This window comes from Oncorhynchus kisutch, linkage group LG26 (assembly GCF_002021735.2).
Source record: "Oncorhynchus kisutch isolate 150728-3 linkage group LG26, Okis_V2, whole genome shotgun sequence".
Taxonomy (NCBI): Eukaryota; Metazoa; Chordata; class Actinopteri; order Salmoniformes; family Salmonidae; genus Oncorhynchus; species Oncorhynchus kisutch.
In genome coordinates, this window is record NC_034199.2 from 39,330,040 (window position 1) to 39,341,869 (window position 11,830).

At 42.1% G+C, this 11,830-nt stretch overlaps 1 protein-coding gene across 1 annotated transcript; it reads right to left on the bottom strand.

Moving 5' to 3' along the window:
- Window positions 1–781: 781 nt before the first annotated feature.
- Window positions 782–5,795, bottom strand: LOC109870752 (uncharacterized). Its single transcript, XM_031805654.1, has 10 exons — window positions 5,661–5,795; window positions 4,909–5,226; window positions 4,489–4,749; window positions 4,041–4,343; window positions 3,509–3,829; window positions 3,170–3,277; window positions 1,665–1,739; window positions 1,392–1,466; window positions 1,278–1,309; window positions 782–1,198 (listed from the first exon to the last, which is right to left on the bottom strand). The coding sequence occupies exons 1-10, from the start codon at window positions 5,746–5,748 to the stop codon at window positions 1,154–1,156; spliced, it is 1,626 nt and encodes a 541-aa protein (XP_031661514.1). The 5' UTR covers window positions 5,749–5,795; the 3' UTR covers window positions 782–1,153.
- Window positions 5,796–11,830: the final 6,035 nt, after the last annotated feature.

An 11,830-nucleotide genomic window follows, 5' to 3' on the forward strand; every position in this document is an offset into this window, starting at 1 on the left:
AGAGGACATTTCTCCAAAAAGTACAATCTTTGTCCCCATGTGCAGTTGCAAACCGTGGTCTGGCTTTTTTTATGGCGGTTTTGGAGCAGTGGCTTCTTCCTTGCTGAGCGGCCTTTCAGGTTATGTCAATATAAGACTCGTCTTACTGTGGATATAGATACTTTTGTATCGGTTTCCTCCATCTTCACAAGGTCATTTGCTGTTGTTCTGTGATTTATTTGCACTTTTCACACCAAAGTATGTTCATCTCTTGGAGACAGAACGCGTCTCCTTCCTGAGCGTTATGACAGCTGCGTGGTCCCATGGTGTTTGTACAGACGAACGTGGTACCTTCAGGCATTTGGAAATTGCTCCCAAGGATGAACCAGACATGTGGAGGTCTACAATATTTTTCGAAGGTCTTGGCAGATTTTTTTAGATTTTCCCATGATGTCAAGCAAAGAGGCACTGAGTTTGAAGGTAGGCCTTGAAATACATCCACAGGTACACCTCCAATTGACTCAAATTATATCAATTAGCCTATCAGAAGCTTCTAAAGCCATGACATAATTTTCTGGAATTTTCCAAGCTGTTTAAAGGCACAGTCAACTTAGTGTTTGTAAACTTCTGACCCACTGGAATTGTGATACCTTGAATTATAAGTGAAATAATCTATCTGTTAACAATTGTTGGAAAAATTACTTGTGTCATGCACACAGTAGATGTCCTAACCGACTTGTCAAAACTATAGTTGTTTTACAAGAAATGTGTGGAGTGGTTGAAAAACGAGTTTTAATGACTCCAACCTAAGTGTATGTAAACGTCCGACTTCAACTATATGTATGAACTTCTACAATTTATAGTTGGTTTGAGGTTTTTAAGTCATTTACATTTGAAGCTATTTGAATTTTATCATATTGTCCCCTGAACATTGTGTAATTCATCGATGTTCCTTCATAAGTCTTGTGCAGCTGCTTTCCGATTTGATAATGACTTGTGTGCTGCCAGCTGTGGGCATGTGAGCAGGATTGAAATAAGCACAGCCTTCCTTTCCTTTGTGACAAACTCAGGTACAAAACTCCACAATAGTAATAATGAACAAACTAAGAAATAAACAGAAAATAATCCCTGCATTTTAACACAGGAGTTTTATCCTGCTGAAAGACAGGTGTTTTTATATGTTGAGCGTCGAATAGATCACAGCACCCCCTTCCTGTACCTAGGGACAATAATATGAGTTAATCACAAAGAACATACTAAACAGCTAAATAATCATTTGAATAAAGTGCTATTCTTACGCGATTTGACCCTGATGTGACTCTGTTGGGATCTGAAAAAGACAAGAAATACCAATTGTTACGCTTCGATTTACATTCTAGGAACCATTGTACATTTCCAAACCCACTACTCACCACCAAGCCTGGGTTCAACCAAAGCAACTTCGGCGTAATGAACTTCCTCATTGCCATCTTGCCCCCCCTGGAACTCTGAAACAAACAAAATGCCTAAATGTTAATCAGTTATCTCAACCACAGAGATCCTATTAAGAGTTCTATGTAATTCTATGATCTCAACCTCCTCCTTTCTCTACCCTTAGGCCTCTCTCTCATACCTCTGTTATACAATATATCTATATATCTTATGTATTGTACATCATATCACTCCCAAAGTAAAGAAAGAGATACCTTGGTGTGCTAGTGGATCAGTGATGTTACCATAGACTGGGTCATTCTTCTGGGTAAGTGGTAGGGATGTCACAGCTTTGAAAAAATAAATCATAGAAAAATATTTGTCCACAATTTTTGGCAAAAACCTAAGATGTAGCAACCTGACAAGTTTGGTCTGGAGTAGAGTCAGCCCTGTTACTGTAGTTATAGTCATTATCAGGAGTAGAGTCAGCCCTGTTACTGTAGTTATAGTCATTATTAGGAGTAGAGTCAGCCCTGTTACTGTAGTTATAGTCATTATCGGGAGTAGAGTCAGCCCTGTTACTGTACTTATAGTCATTATCAGGAGTAGAGTCAGCCCTGTTACTGTAGTTATAGTCATTATCAGGAGTAGAGACAGCCCTGTTACTGTAGTTATAGTCATTATCAGGAGTAGAGACAGCCCTGTTACTTTAGTTATAGTCATTACCATGAGGAGAGACAGCCCTGTTACAGTAGTTATAGTCATTATCAGGAGGAGAGACAGCCCTGTTACTGTAGTTATAGTCATTATCAAGAGAGGGGACAACCCTGTTGCTGTAGTTATAGTCATTATCAGGAGTAGAGACAGCCCTGTTAGTGTAGTTATAGTCATTATCAGGAGTTGAGTCAGCCCTGTTACTGTAGTCATTATCAGGAGTAGAGACAGCCCTGTTAGTGTAGTTATAGTCATTATCAGGAGTAGAGTCAGCCCTATTACTGTAGTTATAGTCATTATCAGGAGTAGAGTCAGCCCTGTTACTGTAGTTATAGTCATTATCAGGAGTAGAGACAGCCCTGTTACTTTAGTTATAGTCATTACCATGAGGAGAGACATCCCTGTTACAGTAGTTATAGTCATTATCAGGAGGAGAGACAGCCCTGTTACTGTAGTTATAGTCATTATCAAGAGAGGGGACAACCCTGTTGCTGTAGTTATAGTCATTATCAGGAGTAGAGACAGCCCTGTTAGTGTAGTTATAGTCATTATCAGGAGTAGAATCAGCCCTGTTACTGTAGTTATAGTCATTATTAGGAGTAGAGTCAGACCTGTTACTATAGTTATAGTCATTATCAGGAGTAGAGTCAGCCCTGTTACTGTAGTTATAGTCATTATCAGGAGTAGAATCAGCCCTGTTACTGTAGTTATAGTCATTATCAGGAGTAGAGTCAGACCTGTTACTGTAGTTATAGTCATTATCAGGAGTAGAATCAGCCCTGTTACTGTAGTTATAGTCATTATTAGGAGTAGAGTCAGACCTGTTACTATAGTTATAATCATTATCAGGAGTAGAGTCAGCCCTGTTACTGTAGTTATAGTCATTATCAGGAGTAGAATCAGCCCTGTTACTGTAGTTATAGTCATTATCAGGAGTAGAGTCAGACCTGTTACTGTAGTTATAGTCATTATCAGGAGTAGAGTCAGACCTGTTACTATAGTTATAGTCATTATCAGGAGTAGAGTCTGCCCTGTTAATGTAGTTATAGTCATTATCAGTCTTTACCTGGGTCTGTCTTCTTCATCTTCAGGTGGAACACCAGAGCACCAATCAGTATCCCGGCAACAACCAACACTGTACAGGCCACAATGATCGAAATCTGCAAGGTGTCGTCTGTTGGAAACCGAGTATGAAAGAGAACATGCTAAAAATGAGACAGCTGAGGACTTACTATGACTTTTGCTATGACTCCAAAGGCATCACAGTATAGTGGGGGGCAAACTGCAATGTGGAGACATTGATTTGGTTATTGGTTTTATATTGCTTATGATCATGATGTCTCACTGATGTCTCACTGATGTGATCTACTGTAATCTACTATAATCAACTATGGTCGTTAGTAACCTTTCAGAGGCGATGGTAACACTAGGCCTGGTATCCCAGATCTTCCACCAGCACCACGGAGTCTGAGGGGAACACTCGCTCTGAGCATGTCCTCTCTGAACACCACACACTGCCAGTCCAGCTGGTCCCTTTGGAGGCTGGGCAGGGTCACACTGAGTGTCCAGTTGGGTTGACTCTCTGTAAGGATGTCCTTTTTGACCACTAGCCCCGTCCTCCCCTCCATCCTCAGCCAGGCCAGGGTCACAGGGTCACCGTTCACCTCCGACACTTCACACTTCAGCACCACCGACTGGCCACCAGGGGGGCCTCTAGATGCAGAGACTGGGCCAGAGAACAGAAAACATAACTGAACTTTCCCCTCTGAAAGAACAGTATACCGTAATAATAACAATAATAATGTAGGCCTAGTATATATCTGGTTAATGAAACATGTCATTTTGTGGTTGACAATCAGAGAACCAACATTAGGTTACTTGAGCAGAGAGTGTTTGTTCTCTCATTGAACGTTGTTATAAGACAAAAGCAAAGTTACCTTGAATGGTTGTGAGTCGAACATAAGACATAAGGTTGTTATTAAAATGACATCTGAACACTCCTCCATCCTCAAATTCCACTGGTGAAAGTCTCAGGGGAAAATCGTTTTGTTTGAACGTGGGAGATGAGAACCGGTCAATTTCTAGTCTATCATCTGATGTCAGAGTAGCAGATGCTTCCACTGGAGATGGGCCCTTGGTCCAGGAGGCTTTTCTGTGCCAGGATGAAGACCTGCACATCATCTCCACCTCACTGCTGTTGCTGCTCTCTCTGAACAAAGTTACTGGCATGTTGAATGTGCCTGGAAAAAATAAACATTGTGGAAAAATACTATGAAGAAGAATATCTACAATAATCAAGTTAATCTACACATGATGAGTGAACCTGCAGTTACTGTTAATTAATTAATATATTACTGATAATATCCATGAATCTAGCTAACTTACTTGTCTCAACATTCAAGGTATTATAAATTTCATATAACAATGTTCCATTCTGTTTGAGAGTGCAGTTGCATCTCCCCTTACTGCTCTGATCAACACTATGGATGACCATGTGGACAGTGTTGTTGTAAAACAACGTGGTGTTAGAAGTGGGATCTCCTTCTCTTTCCCACTGAAGTGTGGTCCCTTCTGGTAGGCTGGACAGCTCACAACTAAAACTCACATCAGAACCCAGACGAAATGAAGGCCATTCAAAGGGTGTAACTGCAAACAAAACAATTGGTTAACATTTACAAATCAAACATCCTTGTTGGCATATCCAGTACGTGTTTTTAGTGATATCAAACACAAAAGGAACATGCTTGTGTTTGACTCCAATTCTGATTTTGAAAAAGTGACAATAAACATATTGAAACACAATACCTTTGAAAGCAAACACCTGAAACCTCGCCACAATAACTGAAACTGGTTTGGTTTGCATGAAGACAAACTCTCCAGCATTTTCAAAGTTTGTCTTCATGGAAAGATCATATCCACTGCCTTTTGAAAAACCCAATGTGTTCGATACAGATTCCCAAGTGGATGAAATGATATTGGCTATTGTGGTGTTTGAGTGTCTGCCGTCATGTGAGGTCCATATCCATTGGAATCGGTGCTCTGTCCCTTGTAGACCCACGGGGAAAATTGGGACAGTGACTCTTCCTCTGGACTCGGCAAGGAAAAATATGTTCTTTGACAATACTGTGGAGAGTAGAAATGTGTCAAAATGATACAATAAAAAGCTACAAAAAATCTATATAATATAATTAACCTTTCTCTATTAAAGGCTACAGCAGACCCCCCCCCTCTTTCTCCAAAACTATATAATATAATTCACCTTTCTCTATTAAAGGCTACAGCAGACCCCCCCCCTCTTTCTCCAAAACTATATAATATAATTCACCTTTCTCTATTAAAGGCTACAGCAGCCCCCCCCCTCTTTCTCCAAAACTATATAATATAATTCACCTTTCTCTATTAAAGGCCACAGCAGACCCCCCCCCCCCCCTCTCTCTCCAATGACTGGTTGATAGCTTTATCATTGTACTTGTATGCCAAACTTTAAATGGAGATTTAATTTTTTATTTTACACTCAAAAATGATCTTGATAATTCAACCAGAAACCCGTTACTCACCTTCAGCTGAGAATCCTTGACCGTATGCTGATATCCACACCAGGATCCACAACAACCTCACACTCATAGAGCCTCTGTCCTTCCCCATGTTACTGTAACTGCCTGTTCTGTCCCCCTCTTTGCTCAGTAGCAAACTCACATCATTACTGAGGGCCCTGTTAAGTTTCTACAGGAAATGACTGAAGAAAAGAGGAAGTTCAAATAAAACTACAGATTATGTAATGCAAAATAAACTGACTGCATATCTGAGGATACTTCATGACCCTATACTGTATGTCAGACTGAGGTTAAGGGCTAGAACAGAAGCTGGAAAACAGAACACTGAACTTGCTACATTATGGCCAGTATCTTACAAAAGTCCTTTTATCATTCTCTTTTACTAATACCTTCCCCATTACTGGATGCTGAAATAAGCTGAGACGTTGTTGCCAAGGGAATGTTGGAACATAACTGAAATGACAGTTACTGAAAATGTACGCTTAATCCATTATAAACTAATGTATTGAATTACTTACGCAAGAGACACCATTCATAAATTCTACAGCAAATCGACAGAGTCATGTCATAAGTGTTTAACTAACAATGACTCAACAATCCCTGCCTTCTGGGGATGCTATAAAGTCCAAAAGTTATGGACGGAGTTAGAAAGTTGTCTGTCAGAAGTTTTACAATGTAAACTTACTTTTAACACGTCTATCTGCATATTCCAAGACAAGACATAATGAGGGTGCAGTGAGATACAAGTTGGGTTGGACCATACTTTTCTCCTCAATCATCTTGAAAAAACATATACTTTAAAACTGGAAGTGAACCAATCCTCCATCGTTAACACAATGGAAAGGTCAAATGCTTTGTTATCTAAATGTTAAAAGTGTGTGGGCGACGGAGAGAAACTAAATAGTGCAGTTTCAGGCCGTGTGACAGAGTGATACGGGCGCTGGAGATGGGGGTGTGAACAGGTGGTTCTGGCCAGCGGTGATGTAGTGGATGTTGGTGATGGGGGTGTGAACAGGTGGTTCTGGCCAGCGGTGATGTTGTGGATGTTGGTGATGGGGGTGTGAACAGGTGGTTCTGGGCAGCGGTGATGTAGTGGATGTTGGTGATGGGGGTGTGAACAGGTGGATCTGGCCAGCGGTGATGTTGTGGATGTTGGTGATGGGGGTGTGAACAGGTGGATCTGGCCAGCGGTGATGTTGTGGATGTTGGTGTGAACAGGTGGATCTGGCCAGCGGTGATGTTGTGGATGTTGGTGATGGGGGTGTGAACAGGTGGATCTGGCCAGCGGTGATGTTGTGGATGTTGGTGTGAACAGGTGGATCTGGCCAGCGGTGATGTTGTGGATGTTGGTGATCTACGTTTGTCAGTTGTTTGAAGACTAACGTGGAGATGAATCCACGTGTAGGCTAGATATATATGCCTCTGTCCCAAATGAATGAGAAAGATATGCACTGTCTAATTCAGTCATTTTAGAAGGTACCTGCAGTATCTTTTCCATTTCTTCGGGGTTAGGTTGGATGCCTCTGTTCTTTTCTATGCAGGGAGTGTTTTCTTACCTTTTGGTGTTCAACAGCAGAACCAGTATTACTAGGGTGGTACCCCACCTGTCCCCTCTGACCACCGTCGCTGTGCTTGGCTCTAAGAAACAGAGACCTCTGTTAGATTATATTCTACAAGAAAGCCTCTCAAGTACCAATGATAACCTCTGTCCTTTGTTACAATAAGCCTAAACAGAGGTCCGGAGATGAACAGTCTTTTTAGATGATGCTGGGTTTGGAACATATGGGGTCAGATTGCAGAGTCTATAAAATCACAAGTTGTTACCTGTCATTGAAGACACTGTTGTCTGTGTGGGCATTGTGAGGTCAGGGAGGCTGTCGCTCTGAACAAGCCCTCTGAACACCACACACTGCCAGTGTAGCTGGTCCATACGGAGGCTGGGGGGGTTTCACACTGAGCGTCCTGTTGGGGTGACTCTCTATCAGGATGTCCTGTTTGACCAGCAGCCCCCTCCTCCCCTTCATCCTCAGCCTGGCCAGGGTCACCGCTCACCACCGACACCTCAGCACCCCTGGATGATTCATGACGGACACGCCACTAGGGGGCACTGTGGAGACAAATGGAAGACAGCAGGGATCAGTTATCTGTTCTCTCAAATGCAAGTAGAATCCATTTATTCTAAGAAATGTACCTTGGATATGCTCACCCTTTATGTTTACCACATTAACAGAGGCGACGAGGAGGTTTTTAAAATGGAAGATGAACCTCCCACCATCTTCCAACTCCACTGGTGAGATGTAAAGAGCGAAGAAGTGGCCATTGAAGTCCCAATATGAAAGCCCTCATTAAACGTCAGGTTGGATCCGTATATTTTAGATGTCACGACTGGAAACTCTTGCTGTAGATAGTTGTGTCCAAGACCACGATGCATGACTGTGGGTGTACTCCGCATGGCCGTGGGTGTTCTCCGCATGACAGTGGGTGTACCCTGCATGACTGTGGGTGTACTCTGCATGGCCGTGGGTGTACTCTGCATGACCGTGGGTGTACTCTGCATGACCGTGGGTGTACTCCGCATGGCTGTGGGTGTTCTCTGCATGACCGTGGGTGTACTCCACATTGCTGTGGGTGTACTCTGCATTGCCATGGGTGTACTCCGCATTGCTGTGGGTGTACTCTGCATGGCCGTGGGTGTTCTCTGCAAGACCGTGGGTGTACTCCGCATGGCCGTGGGTGTTCTCTGCATGACCGTGGGTGTACTCCGCATGGCCGTGGGTGTTCTCTGCATGACCGTGGGTGTACTCCGCATGGCGATGGTGTACTCCGCATGACCGTGGGTGTACTCCGCATGGCCGTGGGTGTACTCTCCTACAAAGCAGTGTCACCACATGAGATTGCGGAGATTGGGGAAAACCAAAGCTGTGTTCAGGCAGAAGGGAAGGTTACATTTAATTTAAATCCTGGCCATTACTAGTGCATCTTATTGTAAATGTAACAAATACCTTCAACATTTAAAATGAGACCAATATAATTGATTGTTAATAACTAATGATCAGGAGGACAATATTCTGACTTCACCTCAATGTTTATATTTCAGTTAGATAAGAATCCATTTTGTACCTTCCTCAGTTCTGACAGCATTAGAAATACTATTTAACGGTGTTCCATTCTGTCTGAGATTACAGTAGCATCTCCCCTCACTGCTCTGATCAACACTATGGATGACCATGAGCACAGTGTTGTTGTAGAATAACTTGGTGTCAGACGTGGGATCTCCATCTCTTTCCCACTAAAGTTTGGTGCCTTTTGGTAGGCTGGACACCTCACAACTCACATCAGAGCCCAGACAAAATGAAGGCCAAAAGAAAGGTGCCACAAAAAAATATGTTATTTAAAAATGGGCATATATAGTTACATATTAACTGAATGAAGAAAGAAAGTGAAGAAAGAAGGTATTTGCAGAACCTGGTTTTCAAAACTATTTAGTCACCGGAAACTATTTTGTCATCATGGAAAATTCACAATGGATTGTCTGTACAAAAGAGACACGAATTGAGACATACTCTGGTTGAGTTCTTGCAAACAAAAACACCCCGGCGCCTTCAATGTTTGGCTTCACTGTGATGTCATCTCGTGACGTCCACTCCCAGCTGAACTCTGACCAGTGAAGTTGAATCAGGTCAGACACTAGCAGGTGTGACACAAGACAGATTCACACTCTCTGTCTGCACATGCTCCTCTTCATCACTGTGTGTAGACAAGAAGACACAGATCTGGTCAAATAACACTTTTCATTCAACCTGTAAGTGTTAAAAGATTGCAGATATTATACTGCGCAATCGGAAAATATTCAGATTTTTTCCACATTTTATGTTACAGCCTTATTTTAAAATTGCTTAAATAATTTTTACATATTAAAATATACATTTCAATATTTTGAACACCACACACTGCCAGTGTAGCTGGTCCATACGGAGGCTGGGGGGGTTTCACACTGAGCGTCCTGTTGGGGTGACTCTCTATCAGGATGTCCTGTTTGACCAGCAGCCCCCTCCTCCCCTTCATCCTCAGCCTGGCCAGGGTCACCGCTCACCACCGACACCTCAGCACCACCGGATGATTCATGACGGACACGCCACTAGGGGGCACTGTGGAGACAAATGGAAGACAGCGGGGATCAGTTATCTGTTCTCTCAAATGCAAGTAGAATCCATTTATTCTAAGAAATGTACCTTGGATATGCTCACCCTTCATGTTTACCACATTAACAGAGGCGACGAGGAGGTTTTTAAAATGGAAGAAGAACCTCCACCATCTTCCAACTCCACTGGTGAGATGTAAAGAGCGAAGAAGTGGCCACTGAAGTCCCAATATGAAAGCCCTCATTAAACGTCAGGTTTGAGGCTTGACACCTCCCAGACGAAAAGAAGGCCAAAAAAAGGTGCAACAAAAAAAGATGTCATTTCAAAGTTGAGGTCGGAAGTTTACATACACCTTAGCCAAATTCATTTAAACTCAGTTTTTCACAATTCCTGACCTTTAATCCTAGTAAAAGGTCTTAGGTCAGTTAGGATCACCATTTTATTTTCAGAATGTGAAATGTCAGAATAATAGTAGAGACAATGATTTATTTCAGCTTTTATTTCTTTCATCACGTTCCCAGTGGGTCAGAAGTTTACATACACTCAATTAGTATTTGGTAGCATTGCCTTTAAATTGTTTAACTTGGGTCAAACATTTTGGGTAGCCTTCCACAAGCTTCCCACAATAAGTTGGGTGAATTTTGGTCCATTCCTCCTGACAGAGCTGGTGTAACTGAGTCAGGTTTGTCGACCTCCTTGCTTCGACATGCTTTTTCAGTTCTCCCCACAAATATTCTATAAGTTTGAGGTAAGGCTTTGTGATGGCCACTCCAAAACCTTGACTTGACATTTTGCCACAACTTTGGAAGTATGCTTGGGGTCATTGTCCATTTGGAAGACCCAAGCTTTAACTTCCTGACTGATGTCTTGAGATGTTAATTCAATATATCCACATAATTTTGCCTCCTCATGATTCCATCTATTTTGTGAAGTGCACCAGTCCCTCCTGCAGCAAAGCACCCCCACAAATGATGCTGCCAGCCCTGCGCTTCACGGTTGGGATGGTGTTCTTCGGCTTGCAAGCCTCCCCCTTTTACCTCCAAACATTACGATGGTCATTATGGCAAAACAGTTATATTTTTGTTTCATCAGACCAGAGGAAAATTCTCCAAAAAGTACAATCTTTGTCCCCATGTGCAGTTGCAAACCGTAGTCTGGCTTTTTTACGGCGGTTTTGGAGCAGTGGCTTCTTCCATGCTAAGCGGCCTTTCAGGTTAGGTGAATATAGGGCTCATTTTACTGTGGATATAGATTATTTTGTACCTGTTTCCTTCAGCATCTTCACAAGGTCCTGTTGCTGTTGTTCTGGGATTTATTTGCACTTTTTGCACCAAAGTACATTAATCTCTAGGAGACAGAACGCGTCTCCATCCTGAGCGGTATGACGGCTGCGTGGTCCCATGGTGTTTATACTTGTGTACTATTGTTTGTACAGATGAACATGGTATCTTCAGGCGTTTAGAAATTGCTCCCAATGATGAACCAGTTTTTTTTCTGAGGTCTTGGCTAATTTCTTTAGATTTTCCAATGATCCCAAGCAAAGAGACACTGAGTTTGAAGGTAGGTCTTGAAATATATCCCAGGTACACGTCCAATTGACTCAAATGATATCAATTAGCCTATCAGAACCTTCTAAAGCCTTGACATGATTTTATGGAATTTTCCAAGCTGTTTAAAGGCACAGTCAACCTAGTGAATGTAAACTTCTGACCCACTGGAATTGTGATACAGTGAATTATAAGTGAAATAATCTGTCTGTAAACAATTGTTGGAAAAATGACTTGTGACATGCACAAAGTAGATGTCCTAACCGACTTGCCAAAGCTACAGCTTGTTAACAAGACATTTGTGGAGTGGTTGAAAAACGGGTTTTAATGACTTCAATATAAGTGTATGTAAACTTCCAACTGCAACTGTATATTATTACATATTGACTGAATGAACAAAGAAAGTGAAGAAAGAAGGGTATTTGCAGAAGCTGGCTTTCAAAACTATTTCAACATCGGAAATTATTTTGTAATTGTCACGGCC